This window comes from Callionymus lyra, chromosome 15 (assembly GCF_982586985.1).
Source record: "Callionymus lyra chromosome 15, fCalLyr1.hap1.1, whole genome shotgun sequence".
Taxonomy (NCBI): domain Eukaryota; kingdom Metazoa; phylum Chordata; class Actinopteri; order Syngnathiformes; family Callionymidae; genus Callionymus; species Callionymus lyra.
Genome location: NC_141832.1, coordinates 3505799 through 3532356, shown reverse-complemented (window position 1 = coordinate 3532356; position 26558 = coordinate 3505799). Strand labels below are relative to the sequence as shown.

The 26558-nt window shown below is 44.2% G+C and overlaps 1 protein-coding gene across 1 annotated transcript; it reads left to right on the top strand.

The window, feature by feature from the left end:
• The first annotated feature begins 5607 nt into the window (after nt 1-5607).
• LOC148064519 (NACHT, LRR and PYD domains-containing protein 3-like) lies at nt 5608-25466 on the top strand. The gene is made up of 15 exons (XM_087809652.1): nt 5608-5677; nt 6662-6730; nt 9482-9560; nt 9634-9789; nt 9873-9986; nt 10180-10252; nt 10533-10752; nt 10882-12676; nt 13735-13911; nt 15986-16162; nt 21153-21326; nt 23499-23672; nt 23733-23906; nt 24215-24261; nt 24702-25466. Exons 1-15 carry the CDS (start codon nt 5608-5610, stop codon nt 25226-25228), a joined length of 4026 nt encoding a protein of 1341 aa, XP_087665778.1. The 3' UTR covers nt 25229-25466.
• Nucleotides 25467-26558: the final 1092 nt, after the last annotated feature.

Here is a 26558-nt window from a genome sequence, read left to right as displayed (position 1 = left end):
AACAGCCATTAGGGATTCCAAAAACTCTTTTTATTCTCTCCCGATCCCCCCACACACCTCCAACCATGTCAACAGTACAGTACACCCAAGTGGTCATCAGGTTCTACTACATCCCCCTCTTTAAGCTGTTAAAGTATTCAATGAACTTACTTTTATTTTCTATCACACTGTACTGTGAAACTAAACAATTTCCCATCAATCATGTACACTTAACAACATCTATCTTAACTGAAGGACAGGGTGGACCACCTGAACCTTCTTGCTCTGCTGAAGGGATTTATTCTGCCCTTTCCTTCACAGCAGGCACTCTGAACTAAACTGTGATCTATATTACCAATCCAATGTTTGTGGAGGTCCAGAGACTCTACCAGATTTTGTCACTGTTCCGTTAGAGTCTGTCTGAACCGTTCCACCCTGGATAGGTTCTGGAAGAATAGTCAAGTCCGCTCGATTTCTTCTCAGTGTCCCCAGCTCTGTTTGGACATATATGACCTTGGTGTGGAAGCTGGTTCTGGACAGTTCCGGTGGTCTTTGCCATCCTGATCCAAACTCTTTGTCCAGGTTCCAGTGTTGGAAGCTCTTTCACTCTGTGTCTTGCTCCATAAGCTTACTTTTGATCTTCTTTTAGCTTTATGTCTTTCCTTTTGAATGCATTAAGATCAGGCCACTTTGTCTTCAGTGCTTCTAACGGAATTGGAACCGTCGATCTCAACTTCCTTCCCATGAGAAGTTCTGCCGGAGAGCTGCCTTGGGCCAATGGTGTGGTTCTATATGCCAAGAGAGCTTTTCGATGATCTTGATTTTTCTTTAGCATCAGTTTCACCGACTGTTCTCTCCGCCTCCCCGTTACTCTTTGGATACCTGGGGAAGCTTGTGACATGTTCAAAGTCATAGTCTTGAGCGAACTCAGCAAACTCTAATGAGGAAAACTGAGGTCCATTGTCTGTCACTAGCAACTCTGGGATTCCAAATCTGGCAAAGATGACTTTCAGTCTCTTCACTGTGGTTGTTGTTGTGAGGGTTGGCAGATTGGCTACTTCAATATACCTTGAAAAGTAGTCAATCACTACCAGGTAGTGATCTTTCCCCCACTGGAAGATGTCTGCTGCTAACCTCTGCCACGGTCTAGCTGGTAAAGGTGTTGTTATCAATGGTTCCGTTCGACAAGCTGAATATTGACCACACCTCACATCTTTCCACCAAATCACGGATGTCTCTTGATAAACCTGGCCACCACATGGACTGTTGTGCTCTAGCAAAACACTTTGTCATACCCTGATGGCCATGATGTATCTTTTCAAGCATTTCACTGCGCATCGGTGCTGGTATTATGATTCTTTCTTTCATCAAGAGGAGTCCACCTGCAACATGTATATCGGTTCTGTAGGGCCAATACTGTTGGAGAGTTTCAGGAGTCGCTTTCCTGTGCTCCGGCCATCCTCTGTCTTTGTACATTTTCAGTTGTTTTAGAACATCGTCTTTACTTTGCAAGTCTCTGATTTGTCTGTTTGATAGTGTTTCTTTCTTTGAGCTGTATTGTGCTATCAGTCAGAAAACCTTTATTAGTCCCGCGAGGGGAAATTCGGTTTAACAGCAGCAAGAGAAATAAAAACACCCAGAAATAAAAACGAGAAATAAAATCTAAATGGAATAAAAGATAAATCTGCGCTATATAATATTTACACAATCATATTTACATAAATAACAAGAGGTGCAGTTAAATAGTTATCTTGGTGTGTTTTTGTTGTGGAGTCTGATGGCAGCAGGGAGGAAAGACCTGCGGTACCTCTCCCTCACACACCTGGGATGGAGCATCCTATCACTGATGGAGCTCCTCAATGCCCTCAGTGTGTGCTGGAGAGGGTGAGACAAGTTCCTCCTCATGGAGCCCAGCTTGCTCCGCATCCTCCCTCCAGTCACTTCCTCCACAGGATCCAGGGGGCGCCCTAGGACGAAACTGGCCTTCTTAATAAGGCTGTCCAGTTTAGCCCTATCCTTTGCTGTCATGCTGCTCCCCCAGCAGACCACACCGTTGAAGATGGCAGAGGCCACTACTGAGTCATAGAATGACTTCAGGAGCGGCCCCCGGACACCAAACGACCTCAACCTCCGGAGCAGGTAGATTCTACTCCGCCCCTTTTTATAAAGAGCAGCAGTGTTATCCACCCAGTCCAAGCGGTTGTTGAGGTGAACACCCAGGAACTTGTAAGTCGTGACAATCTCAATGTCCTGTCCCTGGATGTTCAGTGGTGAGGGGGAGATGGAGGGACACCGCCGGAAATCCACGATCAACTCCTTAGTTTTGCTGGAGTTGATCTGAAGGTGGTTTTCCAGGCACCAGTCAACAAAGTCCTGGACAAGTCCCCGGTACGGCCCGTCATCCCCGTCCCTAATGAGGCCGACGATGGCGGAGTCGTCCGAGAACTTCTGCAGGTGACTGGTGGGAGACAGGTGTTGGAAGTCTGCAGTGTACAGTGAAAAGAGGAACGGTGCTAACACTGTTCCCTGGGGGACCCCTACACTGCACAGTACAGTCCTCGAAACACCATCCCGGGTCCTCACGAACTGTGGACGGTTGGTGAGGTAGTCCACAATCCAGTCCGTGAGGTGAGTGTCCGCTCCAGACAGCTCCAGCTTGTCCCTCAGGATGTTTGACCTGATGGTATTGAAAGCACTGCTTAGATCCAGGAAAAGGATCCTCACAGTGCTTCCAGGCAACTCCAGGTGAGAAAGTGCTCGGTGGAGAAGGAAGATGATGGCGTCCTCCACGCCGATGTCAGGTTGGTAGGCAAACTGCAACGGATCCATGGAGGACCGCACCAGAGGACTCAGGTAACTAAGGACCAGCCGCTCCAGAGCCTTCATAAGGTGGGATGTCAAGGCCACAGGTCTGTAGCAGCTGGGATCCTTAGGGTGCTGAGTCTTCGGCACCGGTACCACACAGGACGTCTTCCACAGTAGTGGAACTCTTCCCAGGGTCAAGCTCATGTTGAACAGAAGTCCAACAATTTCACTTAACTGGTCAGAGCACGTCCTGAGTACTTTGCCACCGATGCCGTCTGGCCCAGGGGCCTTTGTTGTCTTGGTTCTCCTAAGCTGATTTCTCACCTGGAGAGGTGTGAGGGACAGGCTGGGGTGGGGGGGCATTGTCCCCTGTGGAGTCAGCGGGGGGGCTGAAACAATACAAGCTCGGGGGAGAGGAGAAGGTAAGTGTAGAGGTGTGAATGGTTGAGCAGGGGGGGGAGCCGACACCTCAAACCTTGAAAAATAACTGTTTAAGTTGTCGGCCCAATTTTTATCCCCCGCTGCTACAGAGAGCCTGGTCTGATGTCCGGATATGGATTTCAAACCTCTCCAGACATCTCTGGTGTTGTTGTTGGCCAGACTCTCTTCCATCCTCCTCCTGTACCTCCCCTTTCCCTCCCTGATCTTTCTTCTCAGCTCCTTCTGGACTGCCATCAGATCCTCTTTGTTTCCTGACCTAAAGACTCTCTTCTTCTCCTTTAGGAGAGCCTTTATATCAGGATTGATCCAGGGTTTGTTGTTGGAGAAGCATCGTACAGTTCTTGTTGGTACAATGCTCTCCACACAGAAGTTTATGTAGTCCGTGACACATGAAGTTAGTCCGTCAATATCCTCCTTGTGGGACTCACTGAAGATGCTCCAGTCCGTGGTCTCAAAGCAGACCTGCAGAGTTTCCTCAGCTTCTTCAGACCACTTCTTGACTGAGCGAGTCACTGCTGGTTGCCTGCTCACAAGTGGCTTGTAAACAGGTAGGAGATGGACCAGACAGTGGTCAGCTCGTCCCAAAGGAGGAAGGGGGGATGATAAATAAGCGTCTTTAGTGTTCGCATAGAAAAGGTCCAGTGTGTTATTGTCTCTGGTGGCACAAGTGACGTACTGCGTGAATTTGGGCAGACAGGAAGAAAGAGATGCGTGATTAAAATCACCGGAGATGATAAAACGGGCCTGAGGGCTCTGAGTCTGTAACCCGTTCACTACTCCAGTGATGACGTCACATGCTGCCTCCACGCTCGCCGACGGTGGAATGTACACAAGCACCGCGACAACATGTGAAAACTCCCGTGGCAAGTAGAAAGGTCTCAGACTCAGCGCCAAAAGTTCAATGTCAGGACAGCAGTGTTGAACCTTTAAAGTAACGTGCCTGGGAAGGCACCACTTCTCGTTGACGAACACCGCCAGTCCTCCGCCCTTTCTCTTCCCGCTCATCTCCGTCCGGTCCGCGCGTAATAAGCAGAATCCATCCAGCGCAGCAATCGCGTCCGTGTGGTTCTGGTTCAGCCACGTCTCCGTGAGCATCAGCATGCTGCACCGTCGATATTCCGGGTCGAACCTGGTCGCCGCCGCGAGTTCGTCCATCTTGTTTGGCAGAGATCTCACGTTGCCCATGACGACGGACGGCAGCGCCGGTCGATAAGCTCTCCTCAGCTCCCGGCGTTTAACTCCGGCGCGGCGTCCCCGTCTCCGCTTCATAATATCCCGGGGGATGATGGGTCGCTCCTCCGGCCGCACCGCGGAGAAACGCAGCGCCAGCAGCTGATCCCGACTGTAGACGATGGCCATTACGCGCGCAGGACGCCCGTTGCGCACCAGAAAAAGCGATGAAAAACTTTCCTTTTTCACTGAAAGTTTCCAATTTTTATAGAAAACTGTCCGCGAGTCTTAAAGAGACAGTATGATGAAAAGAAAAGTTTGAAAAGACAGAGGCAAACCTCGGAAAAAAGTAATAAACCCAAAAAACACTCGGAGCTGCTGTTAAAGTCGCCGTCCTGTCGGCGCCATCTTGAAAACGTTCTTGGTTCTTTCTTTCTTTACAGCTTCAAAAGCCGTCTTTTGTTGACAGTCCCATGTCCATGCGCAGTCATTCCTCAGCAAGTCTCTTAATGGTTTTGTAAGAGTCGGGAGGTCAGGGGAAAACTTGCCAACATAATTCACCATTCCCATGAAGCGCCTCACACAATGTTTTGTGGCTCGGCCATATTCATAATTGCGTTGATCTTGTCTCGGTCAGCCTCTATTCCATCAGAGCTTATTTTGTGTCCAAGAAATTTCACTTGCTTCACTCCAAACTCACATTTTTCATTTAGAGTGAGACCTGCACGTTCCAACTTCTGGAGGACCTCACGCAGTCTGTCATCATGTTCAGCTGCATCCTTTCCAAACACCAAGATGTCATCAGCGTGGCACAGTGTACCTGGTGTGCCAGAAACTATCTGGCAGATTCTCAGCTGGAAATGCTCTGGTGCTGAGGAAATTCAGAGTCTCCCAAACAGAGTGATGAAAGTTGTCAGTGGTTCAGAGTCTTTGTGTAAAGGTATTTGCCAAAATCCTGACGTGGCATCCAATTTACAGAAAACCACGGCTCCATCTAGTTTTGCGAGAGTCTCGTCTACCGCTGGCAGTAAATGTCTTTCTCGACGCACACTTTCATTTAGTCTGGTCAGATCCAAGCAGATCCTTATGTTTCCATTAGGTTTTGGAACGGCCACCATACCTCAGACCACTCGGTTGGCTCTTGGATCTGCCGGACATCTGCCATATTTTCCATTCTCTGGAGCTCTGATTGTACCTTGTCCATAAGAGGCAATGCTACACGTCTCGGAGCTGCAGGGCATATGGTGTTTCTCCATAACAGCTGCCACCTGCTGGAGCAAGGGTAGACACAGAATAGCTGGAAGACCTAGCAATGGCATCACTAGGTTTTTCACAACAAATATTTCTTGTTCAGTTTTCTGTTTACCCTTTTTCAGACACGCCCTGAATGTGCCCAGGACGGTCAATGGTTGATTATTGGGCCACATATAATCCTCTGTGCCTTTTTCAGTTCACCATCTCTGGCTCTGGAATATTCCGATTCTGGGATTGCTGTGACCGCTGCTCCTGTATCCAACTTAAAGATAACAAGTTCTCCATTCATTTCAATGTTTTGTTTCCATATGTCTTGTTTTTGACTCTGACTTTGTATTGTTCCCATGAATGCACATTCAGATTCTTTTGGTCGTCTTCTATTGACTCAACGCCGTGTCCTGTTCGACACATTGCAGCAAAATGACCACTTTTCTTGCACCTTCTGCTTCCCTTGCTGGACATTGCTTCCACGGGTGTTGAGGGCATTTTCCACAGCTTGAGCAATCTTTTGTTCTCTGGACTGTTTGTTTATTCTTCTGTTGTGAGAAACACCTTGTTTTCTTGTTGATAAAGCGTCTACATTTGCTTCTTTTATTTCTGACTTTTGTCTTATCAGTGGCTGTTGTTTCTTTACCTCCTCATTTTGTCGGACCCGTGTTATTGTTTTGGTCAAAGTGAGGTTAGGATCTAGCTGTAATCCTTCTGATCATTTTCCATCTCTTATTCCAACTACGATCTGATCTCTTATCATCTCTTCCTGCACATGACCATATTGTCAGAATTCAGCTTATGAACATCAGTGATGAAGTTTTCCACTGTTTCTCCAGCTGCTGGTATCTGCTGTTAAACTCTTTCATACACGACATTATGTCTGCCAATGAAATGTTCCGTCAGAGCTTTGCTTCATATATGTGTCTCTGGTCATCAGCCATTGTGAGAGTGTTCAAGACGTCGTCACTTTTCTCACCCGTAACGTCTAGAAGTTGATCTGGTGCCTCTGACTTCTCTGCAGGTCCTGATCAACCCGGAATCGCTCAAAACGCCACTGAGTCCAACTGTTTGGCTCGTCAAAGTTGTGGAGGTATTGAAAAAACGTGTTCCATCCTGACACAGTCTCTCCTCCTTCCGTTACTCAGAAGAAAAAGCCGACAAGCTCACTGGTTTAGCTGCTTAGCATTAGCTTTAGCTTGCGTCCCGGAGAACAACTTCTGACGTCTTCCCGACACGTTACAGATGTTTTCGTCACTCACGGTTGTCTTTGCCAACTTCTGACACAATGTACGATGTTGTTGCTCAACTCGTTCGTTTTTAAGGGAGACACACAACAACGCTAACAGCCATTAGGGATTCTAAAGACTCTTTTTATCCGATCCCCCCACACACCTCCAACCCTGTCAACGGTACAGAACACCCAAGTGGTCATCAGGCTCTACTACACAAACGTCGACTTCTGTCCATCGAACCGTGATCATGTGACTCAATGCTTCACATTAGTGGACGTATCATTGTAGAACAAAGTGTTTTCATTGAGATATTGAACCTTTTTTTCAAATAGTTGATGTTTTATCAAGTCAGTTATCGCTCTTTAGATTTTAAAGATACTTCTGATAGTAAGTATTGAAGCAACGAGATACTGAGACTCAGTGACTCGAGCACAGTTTGATTTATTTAGTGCCAACTAAGAATCAAGGTTTCAAACTGTGTCTCCAGATATTTACTTCAAATGAACGACAGTTGCTAAAGATTTCTTTGAAAATATGTTTTTCAATTGAAAACTAAGTTGCTTCAGTAGAATACTGAATCAAAAACTTAGTTACTGCCAACAGAAGTTATATTTTCCATCCTTAAAAAAAAGTTGCTTCAAAATATATATAGGGTCAAAGTTCATGACCGTAGGTGAGGGTCAAAGTTCATGACGTAGGTGAAGGGTAAATGTTCATGACCGTAGGTGAGGGTCAAAGTTCATGACCGTAGGTGAAGGGTGGTGAGGGTCAAAGTTCATGACCGTAGGTGAAGGGTCAAAGTTCATGACGTAGGTGAAGGGTCAGGAGAGGAGGAGGAGGAAGAAGAGATGAAGGAGGAGGAGGAGGAGGTGGAGGGTGAGGAGGAGGAGGTGGAGGAGGGTGAGGAGGAGGAGGAGGAAGAGATGGAGGAGAAGGAGGAGGAGGAGGGTGAGGAGGAGGAGGAGGAGGAGGGAGTGGAAGAGAGGGAGGGGGAGTGCAGACGGTGATGGTCTCTAAACGCCTCTCTTAGGTCAATATGGAGCCTGTAACTCGCCCGACTCTAATGGCATTAAGGGATCATGTGTTAGTAAAAGTCAAGTGATGACAGTGAAGAACTAAAGTTGTTCTTATATCAGTGAAGTTACTTCTTACACTAACAGTTTTGTTAATCAATCATGAATCATCAAGCGATAAAGTAGAACTTTGAACAGGTGTGGTCAGACAGTTGTTTAACTGAGTGTTTCTTATGTAAAGTACTATGTTACTCTGAAGGTTACTCATATAAACATTAATATATTCATGTAAATAACTCCTGCATTCCTTCTTCTAGATCAACATCGTGACTAAACTTGTCAAACGTCGTGATTCTCGTGGAAAATGTTTTGTTGTTGAACGATGTCGTAAAAGTGTGAGTCAACTACATGTTGCACTGATGTCTCTGACAGGACACACCTCCTCACTGACGGTTGATCAGTGTTTCCCTGAGTCTGGATCACAAGCAGCTCAGCTCACCTGGAAGTTTCACCTACAAACATGGACACAAGTCTTCAGAGCAGAGAGCTGCTCACAGGTCAGTGACTTTTTTCATGCTGCCATGTTCCCCAGCCAGAGTGTGAATGCATAAGTCAAGAGTGAGTTTGTGAGGTGAATACATGAATCAAGAGTGAGGTGAATAAATCAATCAAGAGTGAAGTGAATATATAATTCAAGAGTGATGTGATTAAATGAATCAAGAGAGAGGTGAATACATGAATCAAGAGTGATGTGATTAAATGAATCAAGAGTGAGGTGAATACATGAATCAAGAGTGAAGTGAATAAATGAATCAAGAGTGATGTGAATAAATGAATCAAGAGTGAGGTGAATAAATGAATCAAGAGTGAGGTGAATACATTAATCAAGAGTGAGGTGAATAAATGAATCAAGAGTGATGTGAATAAATGAATCAAGAGTGAGGTGAATAAATGAATCAAAAGTGAGGTGAATACATTAATCAAGAGTGACGTGAATACATGAATCAAGAGTGAGGTGAATATATTAATCATGAGTGAGGTGAATAAATTAATCAATACTGAGGTGAATACATGAATCAAGACTGAGTTGAATACATGAATCAAGACTGGGGTGAATACATGAATCAAGAGTGAGGTGAATAAATTAATCATGAGTGAGGTGAATAAATGAATCAAGAGTGAGGTGAATAAATGAATCAAGACTGGGGTGAAAAAGAAAATAATTCTTCATGTGTTGATTGAATGAGTGAAAACATAAAAAGATAAAGTTGATCAAAGTCAGTCAAAGAACAAATTGCTCTCATATCAACATGTGCATCAATCATTAACCTGGTGACTGGATGAAGAATCGAGGGCTATAAACACAGGTGTGGCAGCAGCAGGTGAACTCTGATCCTGACTGTTGATAACGTCTGAACTCTGTTCCGGCATCTTTTGATTCCAGCAATAAAAAATGTTCAGAGACCAAGAGTCAAAGTTCATGTGAAGATCAGCAACAACTAGAGTGAACACATGAATGTGTGGTTGAGCAACAACATGTTGTTTGTGTAACAACACAATGATGACGAGTGATGAGGCTGTTGTGTTTGTGTGCAGGTGTGGACACAGAGGAGGAAGATCCTGCCTCTGAACCTCCTCTGGGTGAAGACCATGACAGTCAGACCAGAGCTCAGAGGTGAGAAGATCACGTCCCTGTCACACCTACAAATACTGGAATCTTCTTCTCACTGAAACTTGTGTGTGTTCAGATCAAAGCTACGAACATCTGCTGGACCTGGACCTGGACAAAGACCAGGACCAGGACCAGGACCAGGACCTGGACCTGCTCCTAGCTGTGAGTCTCTGAAGAGTGACTGGTCTATAGGAAGATCGATTGACTTCAAAGGTGAACAGAAGCATCAGAGGTGAGAGACAACAGGAGCAACATGACATCTACTGGTCAGATGGTGAACGACAGAAGTGTTGATCAGAGTTGTGTCTCTTTCAGGATCTACCAGGAGAAACAAGAAGAGTCTGAACTCAACTGTGAGTCTCTGAAGAGTGAAGCATCAATGGGACATCCTATTGATTTCAAAGGTGGACAAGAGTCTTCAGGAGACAGGTGAGGTTTTCTTCTCTCTTTTCTCCACTGATACCAACTGCTCATGAACTGTTAGTCAAAAGTGCTGCAGACAGTCGTGAAAGAAAGTCAACATCCAAGAGAAGAAGCAACAAACTGAAGCCATGAAGTCTTGCTCAGATCATTGGTGACATTGTAGAAGTAGAACTTATCGACTACCTGATGTTCTTCACAGAGAGGATCAGCAGGTCTCAGATGTTCTCCAGTGTGTCCAGCAGCATCAGACAGATGTGGAGTCCACGATTCAGGTACGTTCTTCAGCTTCACCTGCGAACTACAGCAGCTGCTTCTGCTGCTTCATGAAGCTCTGAGTACTGGACACCTGCATCTGTCAGCTTCACACTTGAGCTGTTCCTACATGAACCAGAAGGTCTGGTGTGGCTGAGACTCTTGTTTGGTTCTGGAGAGAAGATGAGATTTAAATTGAATTTTTCCTTCTATGACGTCAATAAGAGACGTAATATCACGTCCTGCTCGTGAAGAAAGTTGAGACCTGCCTCTAGTCACATGTGTCTGTGTGTGTTTCAGCTGCTGGAGGAGAAGGTCATGGCCCTGGTGAAGGAGGAACTGGAGAGAGTGAAGAAGTTTCTCAGACCAGGTGAGCAGAAACACCTGGATGATGAGGAAGAGGAGGAGTTGAAGTGTGAAGAGGAGCAGATGAGGAGCAGCAGAGAAGCTTTCCTGAAGATCATCCTGAACCTCCTGAGGAGCATGAAGCAGGAGGAGCTTGCTGGTCGCCTGTGGGGAAGTAAGAGGATTTGAACCTTCAACCTGCTGAATATGACGTCTTGAAGTAAATTTGTGATGGAAGTTCCTGCAGCTGATGAGAAGATTGATCTTCTAGAATCTTGAGCTTCATGTGACTTCTCTTCTTCAGGAAGTCGTGCTGGAAAGCGTCAAAGACAACTGAAGAGGAGCCTGAAGAAGAAGTTCCACAGTGTGTCTGAGGGGGTCGCTAAAGCAGGAAACTCTGCTCCTCTGAATCAGATCTACACGGAGCTCTACATCACTGAGGGGGGCACAGACCAGGTCAACCAGGAGCACGAGGTCCGACAGATCGAAGCAGCCACCAGGAACCAGACCAGACCAGAAACTACCATCAGAACAGAAGACCTCTTTAAAGCCTCACCTGAGAGAGACCCACCAATCAGGAGCCTGCTGACAAAGGGCGTGGCTGGCATTGGGAAGACCCTCCTGACACGGAAGGTCACTCTGGACTGGGCTGAAGACAAAGCCCACCAGAACTTCCACCTCATGTTTCCTTTCACCTTCAGAGAGCTGAACCTGCTGAAAGAGAAGAAGTTGAGTTTGATGGAACTTGTTCATCTTTTCTTTCCTGAAACCAAAGATCTCATCAGTTTTGAAGGACTCCAGGTTCTGTTCATCTTTGATGGCCTGGACGAGTGTCGACTCCCTCTGGACTTCCTCAACAGTCAGGTCCTGACAGCAGCTACAGAGTCCACCTCAGTAGACGTCCTGCTGACAAACCTCATCAGAGGGAATCTTCTTCCCTCAGCTCGTCTCTGGATGACCACACGACCTGCAGCAGCCAATCAGATCCCTCCTGAGTGTGTGGACATGGTGACAGAGGTCAGAGGGTTCACTGACCTCCAGAAGGAGGAGTACTTCAGGAAGAGGTCCAGTGATGAGGAGCAGACCAGCAGCATCATCTCTCACATCAAGACCTCACGAAGCATCTACATCATGTGTCACATCCCGATCTTCTGCTGGATCACTGCCACAGTTCTGGAAGACATGTTGAAGAGAGGAGAGACAGGACAGCTGCCCAACACCCTGACTGAGATGTACATCCGCTTCCTGGTGGTTCTGTCCAAAGTCAAGAAGATGAAGTACCATGGAGCAGCTGGGACAGACACAGTTTGGGATCCTGAGAGCAGGGAGATGATGGAGTCTCTGGGAAAACTGGCTTTTGAGCATCTGAAGAAAGGAAACTTGGTCTTCTATGAATCAGACCTGACAGAGTGTGACATCAACATCACAGCTGCTTCACTTCACTCAGGAGTCTTCACTCAGATCTTCAGAGAGGAGAGAGGACTCTACCAGGACCAGATGTTCTGCTTCATCCACCTGAGTCTTCAGGAGTTTCTGGCTGCTCTTCATGTTCACCAGAACTTCATCAAGTCTGGAGTCAACTTGCTTGATTCACAACAACCATCCCTACTGTCAAGAATGTTTAGAAACAAACTTCCAATCGTAAGTTTCTACCAGAGAACCATCAATGAAGCTGTAGAAAGTCCAAATGGACATCTGGACTTGTTCCTGCGCTTCCTCCTGGGTCTTTCTCTGCAGACCAGCCAGAGTCTCCTGATAGGTTTATTGAAACAAACAGGAAGAAGCTCTTGGACCAATCAGGACACAGCAAAGCTCATCAAGAAGAAGATCAGTGAGAATGTGTCTCCAGAGAGAATCATCAACCTGTTCCACTGTCTGAATGAAGTGAAGGACACTTCTCTGGTGGAGGAGGTCCAACAGCAGCTGAGATCAGGACGTCTCCTCACAGATCAACTGTCTCCTGCTCAATGGTCCAGCCTGGCCTTCATCTTACTGTCCTCAGAGGAACATCTGAAAGTGTTTGACCTGAAGAAATACTCTACCTCAGAGGAGGTTCTTGAGAGGCTTCTGCCGGTGGTTCAAGCTTCAAATGAAGTTCTGTAAGTTGATCATTGAAACATCTCTGATATGAACCATGAATGTTTGATTTCCTTCTTCATTTTATTCAGGCTGAGAAACTCCAACTTCCTTTCTCTCTTCATGGTTTTTCTTTCACATTGTTTTGTAAATCCATCATTTTCTAAAGTCACTTTTTGAAACAACATCAACTTATATTTGAATTTCATGAGCAAACACTTGAACATGTGTCGTGGACACAAACACACAAACAGGGAATGAACAATTGTATGTTTCTCCCTCAGGCACAGACAGGGTTTATTTTAGGATTGTCCCCAAAATCCAGCGTGAAAACTGAACATAAATGAAGAAAATGAAAAGTTTAACCAGTGTTAATAGAACAGAAAATAACATTCAGAAACAACCTCCTTCAAAAATAGTCTCCAAACTTGACAAATGTTTCAAAAGTTGAAAGTAATTCAGTGCATGTGAAGCAAACATGGGAGAAGAAATGAAGGTGAATGTGACGGAGGATGATTGAAACTCCATCTGTGTCACAACATAGATCCACTGGATCCAAAGATGGAGAGAATTCACCTGGAATTTTCTAACTGTAAACATTCAAATGAAGACAACAATGTTGAGAGAGTGCAGGAGTGTGAGTGACAAACACACACACATTGTTTGAGCTTGTATTACCTGCAACACCTTCACACTCACACCTGACACTGTTATGAATAATAACTTTGTAAACCTGTTCGTATTGAATTTAAGGTTAAAAAAACAAATAGAATAAATTGACTGAAGTGAATCTTCACGATTGAATCAGTGTCTTGATTAAATTGAAGATATTTTTACTCTGGAAAAGAATTCGACACAACAATTGAGAGAAAACACACAAAAACACTGAGATAAGTAAGTGAATAGAAAAAGAATCAATGATGTGTTATTATGATCAATATACATGTAACAACCTTTTATTTTCATTTGTCATTGTTGTTTGTTTTGTGACTCTTTTTATTTTTCCTTATGTTATCTTGTGTTTGTTTCTCATATAAACACAAATCAATCCTCTTGTTGACGACACTCGTCTCTTTCACAGGCTGATCAACTGTCGACTGTCAGAGAGAAGTTGTTCACTTCTGTCCTCAGTCCTCAGCTCTCCGTCCTCTAGTCTGACTCAACTGGACCTGAGTCACAACTGGAACCTGAAGGATCCAGGAGTGGAGCTGCTTTCTGCTGGACTGAAGAGTCCACACTGTCACCTGGAGACTCTCAGGTCAGAACATCATGTCTTCAGCTTCAGAACATGTGAAAGTCAGAGGTGAGACTCCAGAGAGTCAAAGCTGAGTCTCCAGTGAGTTCTTCAATGAAGCAGATGATTCTAAGTGACCTCAGTCTTCAGCAGGTTCTCACACTTGAACTTGATTTGTTCTTCTGCTGGGTCGTGCTGTTCAGTATGTTGACACATATTTACTGATCTCAGATCCATTCAAACACATTTGAGAGACTCTTGTGATGTCATCACTTGTTCTGTTGCTAGATTTCAATGCAGGGTAATGTTCATGGTGATGTGAGCATGTGTGATGAACACATCAGCAACTGTATGAAAAGTCAAACATGTTCTTCTTCATCACAATATTCATCAGTGTCGTCTCACATCCTGCTCATATCTTTCATTTCAACTCATCTCTGTGTCACCAACTCACTCCTTCTTTCTCTCTTCATGGTTTTTCTTTCACCTTGTTTTGTAAATCCATCATTTTCTAAAGTCACTTTTTGAAATAACATCAACTTTTCATTTGAATTTCATGAGCAAACACTTGAACATGTGACGTGGACACAAACACACAAACAGTGAATGAATAACTCTGTATTATTATTTTATTTATTTATCCTTTATTCATCCAGGTTAGTCTCATTGACATTAAAATCTCTTTTACAAGAGAGACCTGGACAGGATGGACAGCAAAACAGTTACACATACAAACTATTTCATACAGTATTAAGTCCATTGGTACAATATCAGAAAAAGATAAAAGATTACTGACTAAAAACATTCACACTTGCTGATAGAGTTCCACGTCAAATTCCTGACAACAGCCTTGAATTTGTTAAAAGTCACTTGAGTCTCAAACTTGTGCTGCTTCTTCAGCTTCTTCCACGATGACGGCGCAGAAATCTTAAAAGCTGTTTTACCCAGTTCAGTACGAGCTGGAGGAACATTCATAACCTATAATCTCCTTGTAGATACAAACATGCCAATGACTAAGTCGTCGCGAAGAGAGCGAAGGCCAGTGAACTCTTGAGTATAGTGTGCAGTGATGGGTTAAGGGTCTTCAGTTTGTCATGAACCTCAAGGCTCCATGTTACACAGTGTCCAACATCTTTAGACAGTGAGCTGATGAATTCATGTACAACACATCTCCAGAATCAAGAACGGTCAGGAAGGTAGCTTCGACTCGTCGTCGAGCCTAACCTTAGTTTCAGTTTATTTACCAGGTTTTGTATGTGAATTTTAAAGAGATGTGGTCATCAATCATAAAACCCAAGTATTTGTAAAAATGCTCCTCAATTGCAGGACCTTGGGAAGTTAAAATATTGTGATTTATCTCAATTTTTTGTAAGTTTGGTCTTATCAGCATGGAGAACAAGCTTCAGTTGACAAAGCTGAGCCTGCACTTGATCAAAAGCACGTTGCATGAACTCAAAAGCCTTATTAAGTGAGGATGCAAAACAATAAATTTCGGTGTCTTCCGCATAGAAATGGAAAGATGCTTTCTGGACATTTTGTCCAAGGCTGTTCATGTACAGGGTAAATAACAGTGGTCCTAAAACTGAACCCTATTTTTACTCTGGAAAAGAATTAGACACAACAATTGAGAGAAAACACACAAAAACACTGAGATAAGTAAGTGAATAGAAAAAGAATCAATGATGTGTTTATCACGATGGAACGGAGAAACCCAGGATACAGGTACTGGAAAACGGTGACGACAAGACAAGGACGTGACAGAGAGTGGAGGCTTAAGAACACAGGGGAGCAATCAGCAGCAGCTGGGGGCGGGACTAACAAGACACGGCTGGACCAATCACTACTCAGACAGGAGGAAGTAAGACTAGCACAGACACAGAAGGGAGCGGATTTCACAATAAAACCGGAAACACAAGGAGGAACATGTAGACTCATGACAGTGTTATTATGATCAATATACATGTAACAACCTTTTATTTTCATTTGTCATTGTTGTTTGTTTTGTGACTCTTTTTATTTTTCCTTATGTTATCTTGTGTTTGTTTCTCATACAAACACAAATCAATCCTCTTGTTGACGACACTCGTCTCTTTCACAGGCTGAGCAGGTGTCGACTGTCAGAGAGAAGTTGTTCACTTCTGTCCTCAGTCCTCAGCTCTCCGTCCTCTAGTCTGACTCAACTGGACCTGAGTGAGAACTTTGCCTTGAAGGATCCAGGAGTGGAGCTGCTGTCTGCTGGACTGAAGAGTCCACACTGTCACCTGGAGACTCTCAGGTCAGAACATCATGTCTTCAGCTTCGGAACATGTGAAAGTCAGAGGTGAGACTCCAGAGAGTCAAAGCTGCGCGTGGATCACTCGTCTTTTATTTGTAGGATTCTGCACATAAATCAAAATACTGTTTGAGGATGGATCGCTCACACACTCGTTGCTCTCGCTCTAGAAACACCACACAATAAGTTAAACGCTAATGATGTGTTTACACTATCACTAATCGCTCATTTGTCAAGAGGGCAGAACCCGATCACCAACAGCAAGAGACATGCCCCTAGCTCTGCGGGTAGATTTTGGCCAATTTGAGTAGCTTTGGCTAACTCCTGCTTCAACCGAGACACAAAGTCATGATGGTCAACAACAGTGGAATCAGGGAGAGCATGCTGGAACACAACATCAACAGGTTATCGTGGTGTCCTGCCAAACATGAGGAAAAAGGGTGCGAACCCAGTCGACGGGATACCTGCTTATCTTTTGAGAAATGATCAGTCACAACAAGTACATCCACGCTTTGATTGACAGATTTCTCAGCAGAACAAAAATCTATGCAAACCAATTCCAAAGGTGCAGCTGTTGGGGGTGTCATAGCTCAGATGGTAGAGTGGTTGCCTGCAGTCCAGAAGGTTGCAGGTTCAATCCCAGCTCCAGACAAGCTTATGTCGTTGTGTCCCTGAGCAAGACACTTCACCCTGATTGCTCCTGATGGTGAACTTGGCGCAAGTGTGCAGCCTACTCACATCAGTATGTGTGAATGGTTGAATTTCCCCTCGCGGGACTAATAAAAAAAATAAAAAAAATGCATTCAAGGGGGACACGAAATGCAGGTTCTGGAGTTTTAGGAACAACACAGCGAAAACAGCCCTTTACTGATGATTTGAATGATGTCACTCTCCAGTCCACTCCAGTGACACAGTGCGTGCCTGACCCTGACGACCTCTGAGTCATGTAAACCACGCAACACCTGACCTTTTAATGAATTTGGGGCGATTAACTGGAAGATTTTTTGTGTTTAGTTGCCTATGACGTTTGACATAATAAAACGCCATGTTTAGAATGTTGTCCTGTTCTTGCAGTCTGGCTATTTCACTTTTAGTTAATGAGTCAGACTGAGTGATGTCCACAAGTTGAGGAAGAGGAGGTTTTGTGCCTTCTTTCTGGCTCATTCCACCGGAGATTTGTGCTCCAAAAACGGCTGATAATTCTTCAGCTGTCAAGGAATTTTGTTTAGTTGGTCTAGTGCAGGGGTGGCCAACCAGTCAGAGCCTAAGAGCCACATTTTTTTTACTGTGTTACCGCAAAGAGCCACATTACACACACACACACACACACACACACACACACACACACACACACACCCCCACACACGCATCTCCGGACGAAAATGCAGTGTGAATGCTGAGCAGCATTCACACAATTGGTAGTACCGGAAGTAGTAGAAGTGGAACTGGTAGTGGAAGAAGTAGTTGGATTAGTAGTAGTGGAATTAGTAGTGGAAGTAGTAGTTGAAGTAGTAGTTGTGGAAGTAGTAGTAGTGGAAGTAGTAGTAGTGGAAGTAGTAGTGGAATTAGTAGTAGAAGTAGTAGTGGAATAAGTAGTAGAAGTAGTAGTGGAATTAGTAGTAGAAGTAGTAGTGGAATTAGTAGTAGAAGTAGTAGTGGAATTAGTAGTAGAAGTAGTAGTGGAATTAGTAGTAGAAGTAGTAGGTTACAGTGGAAGGAGTTGAAAGTTGAGTTGAAGAGTTTCCTCATTGAAATGAACGGGGGAAAAGGGTAGAAAAAGAGGAATAAAAGAAAGAATGGAAGAGATAAAAGAGAACTTTTCCACAGACTATAAACAAAGCATATATATAAAGTCATATGTCACCTCTGGGTTTTGAACCCAGGACCTCAGTCATCAAGAGCGAGGTTCATACCACTAGACCATCAAGCCATGAAACAAATGACATTTATTTTTTGATATATCTTTACAGTATTAAGCAATGGTTCCTGTTTTTTTGATTTTGTCTTTGAGTTCTTCATAGGTTCTAAAAACATTGTTGTCTCAGTGCATCAGTGAATCTGTGATCCATCGCAGGGTCTGGTTGAGGAAGTCATGTGTTCGTTTATCCACGATTGCTTTCACCTGATCAATCGTGTCATCTTGGTCTTTGTTCAACAAGTAAACCTGGACGCTCTTGTTTTCATTCATCAACTGTTTACTTCTGCTCCAGGTTCTTCTAAAAGCACATTTTTCCTGCTCCAGCCACACTGTACTTTATTATTGATCTGTTTTTACTTTCTCCACTAGAGTATTACTTCAACTGTAAAGTGTCTTCAGATAACTTTGTTATGATAACACACTTTTACAATTTACACAATTAAATTATTATTATTATTATGAATGACTCTTAGTACTAGTAATTGTAGTACTATAAGTACTCGTAGAAGTATGAGTACTCGTAGTACTAGTACTCGTAGTAGTACTAGTACTCGTAGTAGTACTCGTACTCGTAGTACTATTAGTACTCGTACTCGTAGTACTATTAGTACTCGTAGTACTAGTACTCATAGTAGTACTAGTACCCGTCGTAGTAGTACTAGTAATCGTAGTACTCGTAGTAGTACTAGTATTTTTACTTATCATAGTAGTACTAGTACGTGTAGTACTCATAGTAGTACTAGTACGTGTATAAGTACTCGTAGTAGTACTAGTACTCGTAGTACTCCTAGTAGACTAGTACTCCTAGTAGTACTAGTATTCATTGTAGTAGTAATTGTATTTGTGGTACTCGTAGTAGTACTAGTATTTAGTATTTGTGGTACTCGTAGTAGTACTAGTATTTGTAGTACTCCTTGTAGTACTAGTATGTGTACTAGTATTCTTAGTAGTACTAGTATTTGTAGTACTCGTAGTAGTTCTAGTATTTGTAGTAGTACTTGTACGTGTAGTTATACTACGAGTGAAGGAGTAGAGGATTGAATAAGTGGAGGAGTGAAAGAGTAGAGTATTTAATTGGTAGAGTAGTGAAGGAGTAGAGTAGTGAAGGATTTAATGAGTAGAGTAGTGAAGGAGTAGAGTAGTGAAGGAGTAGAGTAGTGAAGGATTTAATGAGTAGAGTAGTGAAGGAGTAGAGTAGTGGAGGAGTGAAGGAGTAGAGTATTTAATGAGTAGAGTAGTGAAGGAGTAGAGTAGTGGGAGAGTAGAGGAGTGAAGGAGTAGAGGATTTAATGAGTAGAGTAGTACAGGAGTGAAGGAGTAGAGGATTTAATGAGTAGAGTATTGGAGGAGTGAAGGAGTGGAGGAGTGAAGGAGTAGAGGAGTGAAGGAGTAGAGTAATAGAGGAGTGAAGGAGAGTATAACTATTAGAATAACTATAAGTTTAAGTATAACTATAAGTATAAGTTAAACTATACTTATAAGTATAACTATCAGTATAACTATAAGTATAAGTTTAACTATAATTATAAGTATAAGTATAACTATAAGTTGAACTATAATTATAAGTATAAATATAAGTTTAACTATAATTATAACTATAAGTTTAACTGACTGGCGATCCTCAGTTTCTCATATTGACTAGAGGGGACACGGGGGTACTGCAGTCTGAAAGGCTTGTCGTCCAAACAGATTCTATATATACATATTCAGTTGCCTCAACACAATCCATTTTGTGTTTTGAGAAAGAACCATAACTTGGTTCTGACTCTGGTTCTGCAGCAGCATCTTTTCCAACAACCCCAGCAACCTCTCCATTGTAGAAGAGTCTTGATCAACTGGCTGCTGTCTCTCAGGTGGTTCACAGGCTGCTGTAGGTTAACTTCAACTCTATCCATGTTCACCTCTTCACTATGTTTGGCTGGTGTCTTCAAACTAGTCTATGAAATTCATCCAACTCGTCCTGCACTTCACGGCTGACCATTTATCCAAAGGATGGACCGGAATGTGAGCCAGATCTGGGTGATCAAACATTTGCCTTGTTCCCACAAGCAACCTGTGGCGACTGCAGCAGCTTTATTGAGGCGGAGCCAGTAGTCAAACGGGTCTTCATCTGTGAGAGTTGAACGAAAGGCACCATGAATATCGTTCGGAAGAAAAATGTTTCCTCAAGAGACCATACACAGCGTGAGGACGGCGTGCAACATCTATCTCTCCATTTCTATCCCAAACTTCACTCTTTAGCTCGAGCCCTTAAATGTGTGAGAATTTCTTCGACCCGACTCTCCAGTTGAACATCACGTTTCTTGAAATAATCTTCCATCAACTCGAGCCATTCTTCCAACTCAACTTTGTCTGAACATCCCCACGGAAAACAAGAGGAGCCTTGAGTTCTCTTTGTGTTTCGTGTCTAACATGAGAGAATCTAGAAATGTCCGTTGGGAAGTGACTTGAACCATCATGGGCTCCTGAGCTGTTGTGTGGGGCTGATGGAGGGGCTGTCGTCCTTGGATGGGATACCATAGTCTCAGCTCACTGTCCTCCATATGTTGAACTACATCAGTCATTTGGTCAGTCATGTTGGCATTAGCTGAAGGTTGATAGTAGTCCATGTATAGTGGAAGTAGTCGACTCCTTGATTGTCAAACACACACACATTGTTTGAGCTTGTATTACCTGCAACACCTTCACACTCACACCTGACACGGTTATGAATAATAACTTTGTAAACCTGTTCATATTGAATTGAAGGTTAAAAAACAAATAGAATAAATTGACTGAAGTGAATCTTCACGATTGAATCAGTGTCTTGATTAAATTGAAGATATTTTTACTCTGGAAAAGAATTAGACACAACAATTGAGAGAAAACACACAAAAACACTGAGATAAGTAAGTGAATAGAAAAAGAATCAATGATGTGTTATTATGATCAATATACATGTAACAACCTTTTATTTTCATTTGTCATTGTTGTTTGTTTTGTGACTCTTTTTATTTTTCCTTATGTTATCTTGTGTTTGTTTCTCATATAAACACAAATCAATCCTCTTGTTGACGACACTCGTCTCTTTCACAGGCTGAGAGACTGTCGACTGACAGAGAGAAGTTGTTCACTTCTGTCCTCAGTCCTCAGCTCTCCGTCCTCTAGTCTGACTCAACTGGACCTGAGTCTCAACGACCTGCAGGATCCAGGAGTGGAGCTGCTGTCTGCTGGACTGAAGAGTCCACACTGTCACCTGGAGACTCTCAGGTCAGAACATCATTTCAAACAAACACAAACACACACATGGATGTAAACAGTGAATGGATTCATGTTTCTTCATGAAACCTTTTTCACTCTGAGAAGGATTTGAATGACTTTTCCTCGACTCATGAACTTGGTTCTAGAAGTTGATATTTCATGAACACAACAGGAAGGTGAAGAATATTTCAGGTCATGTATAATATTTCAAGTCACACAACACAAGTCACACAACACAAGTCGCACAACACAAGTCACAAAACACACAACACAAGTCGCACAACACAAATCACAAAACACAAGTCACACAACACAAGTCGCACAACACAAATCACAAAACACAAGTCACACAACACAAGTCTCACAACACAAATCACACAACACAACTCACATGACACGAGTCACACAACACGACTCACACAAGTCGCACAACACAAATCACACAACACAACTCACATGACACGACTCACACAACACGACTCACACAAGTCACACAACACGACTTACACAACACAACAAGAGTCACACAACAAAAGTCACACAACACGACTCACACAACACAACAAGAGTCACACGACAAAAGTCACACAACACAAGTCAAATAACATGAGTCACACAACGAGTCAAAGTCGAGTTACACAACACCAGTGTGAGTGGAGTTACACAACTAACACAAGTCACACAAGTACACAACACAAGTCAAACAACCCAAGTCACACTACACGAGTCACACAACATGAGTCACACAACAGTACTCTCACAACACAAGTCACACAACATAAGTCCCACAACACGAGTCACACAACACTACTCACCCAACACAAGTCACAAAACACAACAAGAGTCACACAACAAAATTCACACAACGCGACTCACACAACACAAGTCAAATAACATGAGTCACACAACGAGTCAAAGTCGAGTTACACAACACCAGTGTGAGTGGAGTTACACAACACCAGTGTGAGTGGAGTTACACAACACCAGTGTGAGTGGAGTTACACAATACCAGTGTGAGTGGAGTTACACAACACCAGTGTGAGTGGAGTTACACAACACCAGTGTGAGTCGAGTTACACAACACCAGTGTGAGTGGAGTTACACAACACCAGTGTGAGTCGAGTTACACAACACTAGTGTGAGTCGAGTTACACAACACCAGTGTGAGTGGAGTTACACAACACCAGTGTGAGTGGAGTTACATAACACCAGTGTGAGTGGAGTTACACAACACCAGTGTGAGTCGAGTTACACAACACTAGTGTGAGTCGAGTTACACAACACCAGTGTGAGTGGAGTTACACAACACCAGTGTGAGTGGAGTTACACAATACCAGTGTGAGTGGAGTTACACAACACCAGTGTGAGTCAGGTTACACAACACCAGTGTGAGTGGAGTTACACGACACTAGTGTGAGTGGAGTTACACAACACAAGTGTGAGTCGAGTTACACAACACTAGTGTGAGTCGAGTTACACAACACCAGTGTGAGTGGAGTTACACAACACCAGTGTGAGTGGAGTTACACAACACCAGTGTGAGTCAGGTTACACAACACCAGTGTGAGTGGAGTTACACAACACCAGTGTGAGTGGAGTTACACAACACCAGTGTGAGTGGAGTTACACAACACCAGTGTGAGTCAGGTTACACAACACAAGTGTGAGTGGAGTTACACAACACCAGTGTGAGTCAGGTTACACAACACAAGTGTGAGTCGAGTTACACAACACTAGTGTGAGTCGAGTTACACAACACCAGCGTGAGTGGAGTTACACAACACCAGTGTGAGTGGAGTTACACAACACCAGTGTGAGTGGAGTTACACAACACCAGTGTGAGTGGAGTTACACAACACCAGTGTGAGTGGAGCTACACAACACCAGTGTGAGTGGAGTTACACAACACTAACACTAACACTGACATTAAACACAAACACACATCAATCCTCTCACAACAGTGAGTCATGTGATCATTTATACATCAAGTGTTGAACTGATGAAAACTTCATTATTTCATGTGTTGATCAAGTTGATCCTGATTGAAATCAAAGTCTTCAAATGTTCACACAATCATGTGATGATCTTATGAACGTCAAGAGTTCAGTGTTTCCTCCAATCAAGGCTTTCAAGTCAAAATAGAGAAAAAGTCTCTTGTTGACGTTTCCGTCTCTTTCACAGGCTGAGCTTCTGTGGACTGACAGAGAGAAGTTGTTCACTTCTGTCCTCAGTCCTCAGCTCTCCGTCCTCTAGTCTGACTCAACTGGACCTGAGTCACAACGACCTGCAGGATCCAGGAGTGGAGCTGCTGTCTGCTGGACTGAAGAGTCCACACTGTCACCTGGAGACTCTCAGGTCAGAACATCATGTCTTCAGTTCTTCTGATTTAATGAAAGTGTTTCTCCTTCATTACAGTCTGTCAGCGTGTAAGATCTCAGCAGGAGGTTGTTCTTCTCTGGCCTCAGCTCTGACATCTAACCCGTCCCATCTGAGAGAGCTGGACCTGAGCTTCAATCATCCAGGAGGACCAGGACTGGAGCTGCTGTCTGCTGGACTGGAGAGTCCAGACTGGAGGCTGGAGACTCTCAGGTATGGACGGAGCAGCAGAACTCACTGACTGAGCTCCAAAGATCTTCAGACTGAACATGTGATCAGAAGCAGAGAGATGTGAGTGTGTGACGCTGCTCAGACTCTTCATCTGAACTGAGCACATGAATCCAACTCTCAGAGCTTCTCCATGTTCTCCTGCTGGACACCAGTGGAAGAACAAGGAGACAGTGGAGACTGAGCGAGTGTTTCTAGATCCATCTTTGTTGTGGTCAACACAGTCATGAAAGAACGTCCACTTAGCATCTGAAGTCAAATGAATCTGATCTTCTCAATGTTTCTTCCTCCAGGCTGGATCACTGTGGACCACAGAGGTTAACATCTGGATTGGAGATGTGTAAGTTTGATTTGATTGATGGATGAGAACTCCTTGACTCTGTCAGCTTCTAGTGGAGCAGTTGTGATGTTGAGATGTTGTTACACTTGAATCTGCTGATGGAGCTTCATCAAGTCCAGGATGATGGTGGAGATGAACACAGAGATGTTTCAAGAACATGAAGAAACATCATGTTAGCTACATGCTAGTTTAGCTGCTGACTTGATATGGACACACTGGTGTCAATCAAATGTGACAAGATGATTCTGGGATGTTCCTCCTGGTTCTTCTCTGGAGGTGGTCCCAGTCTCAGAAGACTGTTGACTTCACTTTGATGATGATCTCCACTAGATGTCAACAAACAGAGCAGCCCTCCCTGGCTTGCTGGGACACTGAGTCCATGATTGTGTTGAAGAGAAAGTTCTTCCACCATCATCACCTCTCGTGTCTTCTTCTCTCAGACTTCCGTCCACTCTCACTGGACCCGGACACAGCACACCGGCGCCTCCTACTGTCCAACGACAACAGGACGGTGGAACTTGTGACGCAGGATCAGGATTATCTGGACCATCCCGACAGATTCCACCGGTGTCTTCAGGTGATGAGCAGAGAAGATGTGACTGGACCATGTTACTGGGAGCTGGAGTGGAGAGGAGGAGCTTCTATCGCACTGACTCTCAGAAGAGACGGAGGGAAAGAAGACGAGTCTGAGTTTGGACAGAACCGTTATTCCTGGAGTCTGAGCTGCTCTGATGATGATGGATATAAATTATATCACGATAAGAAAGAAGCTGTCATCAAGAGTCAAGAAGTTTCTAACAGAGTAGGAATGATGATGAACTTTAGTGAACCTGGATATTTAACCTTCTTCAGTGTCTCCTCTGGTGGAAAGAAACGCCTCCAAACCTTCTTCACCTCCACTGAACCTTTGTACCTAGGATTTGGACTCACAGAGGTTCCTGGTTCTGGTTCCTCAGTGTGTGTGTGACCTGAGTGTGTGAGTGTGTTCCTCCAACACACTTGTGTTGCTGCTGTCAATCATCATTAAAGTGCTGACAGTGATGATGGAAGAAATCTGCTCCTGAAACAAACGTGTTGATCTGAATGTTGTTGAAGAAACTCTTTCATCACTTGTTGAGTCGACTGAAGACTTGAAGTTCAGTGGAGCACGAGTCACTTATGATGTTCATCATGATATAATAAAACATTTGGTTTAAAACTTTCAAGAGACTCAAGGTCACTTCACAATAAAAGGTTAGAAAGAAGGTCAGACGGGTACATGTGAGGTCAGACAGGTAGATGTGAGGTCAGACGGGTACATGTGAGGTCAGACAGGTAGATGTGAGGTCAGACGGGTACATGTGAGGTCAGACGGGTACATGTGAGGTCAGACGGGTAGATGTGAGGTCAGACAGGTAGATGTGAGGTCAGACAGGTAGATGTGAGGTCAGACAGGTAGATGTGAGGTCAGACGGGTACATGTGAGGTCAGACGGGTACATGTGAGGTCAGACAGGTACATGTGAGGTCAGACAGGAACATGTGAGGTCAGACGGGTACATGTGAGGTCAGACAGGTACATGTGAGGTCAGACAGGTACATGTGAGGTCAGACAGGTAGATGTTAAATCAAACACCATGATTTTGTGAATCTATTTATTCATTGAACCTTTTGTGGAATCACCTCCTTTGATCGACAACCATCATTTCTGACACGCACACACACACACACACACACACACACACAACATCAGGTTCTTCTCTTTATTGTCATCAGAACCGTCACGAGGCTTCAGAGAAAGTTCTAGAAGTTCTTCTTCATCTGGACTCGTGGCTCCAGAGACAGTCCTCCAGGGTCTGTCGTCTGGTCCAGCCTCCAGTCCTGTCTCCCATGTTCACGCTCTCTCCAGGTCCTTGTACTTCTTGCGGAACACGGACACCTGGTCCTTGAAGAGCACCGGGTCCAGGCGCAGCTGCGAGTGCACCAGAGGCATGTAGCCAAACCAGCTGAAGGTGTTGATGCACTCCTGCCGCTGACTGAAGTGCTCGGGGTCGACCCAAGGAACCGTCCTGGTGCCCTGGTGAGCCAAGAGAAGGTGGTGAGACTAAGAGCATCGGCAGGATCTCAGGAAGAGGAGCGCCCACCTGTGGACCCGGGAGCTCCTTGGACTGCTTCCTCTGGACCACTTTGATTGGCGGCAGGTGCGTCTCATTCGTCTCTTTGTCATTCATTTCTCTTTCATAACAGAAGCCGAACTCTAACCCTCTCTTTGTCTCTTTTTCCTACTTCCAGGATCTCCTCACACTGGTGCACTTCTGA

Coding starts and splice junctions, on each gene's coding strand:
- LOC148064519 (XM_087809652.1), top strand. CDS start 5,608: ATGCTACACGTCTCGGAGCTGCAGGGCATATGGTGTTTCTCCATAACA. Junction 10,753..10,881: donor TGCTGGTCGCCTGTGGGGAA/GTAAGAGGATTT, acceptor TCTCTTCTTCAG/GAAGTCGTGCTGGAAAGCGT. Junction 12,677..13,734: donor CAAGCTTCAAATGAAGTTCT/GTAAGTTGATCA, acceptor TCTCTTTCACAG/GCTGATCAACTGTCGACTGT.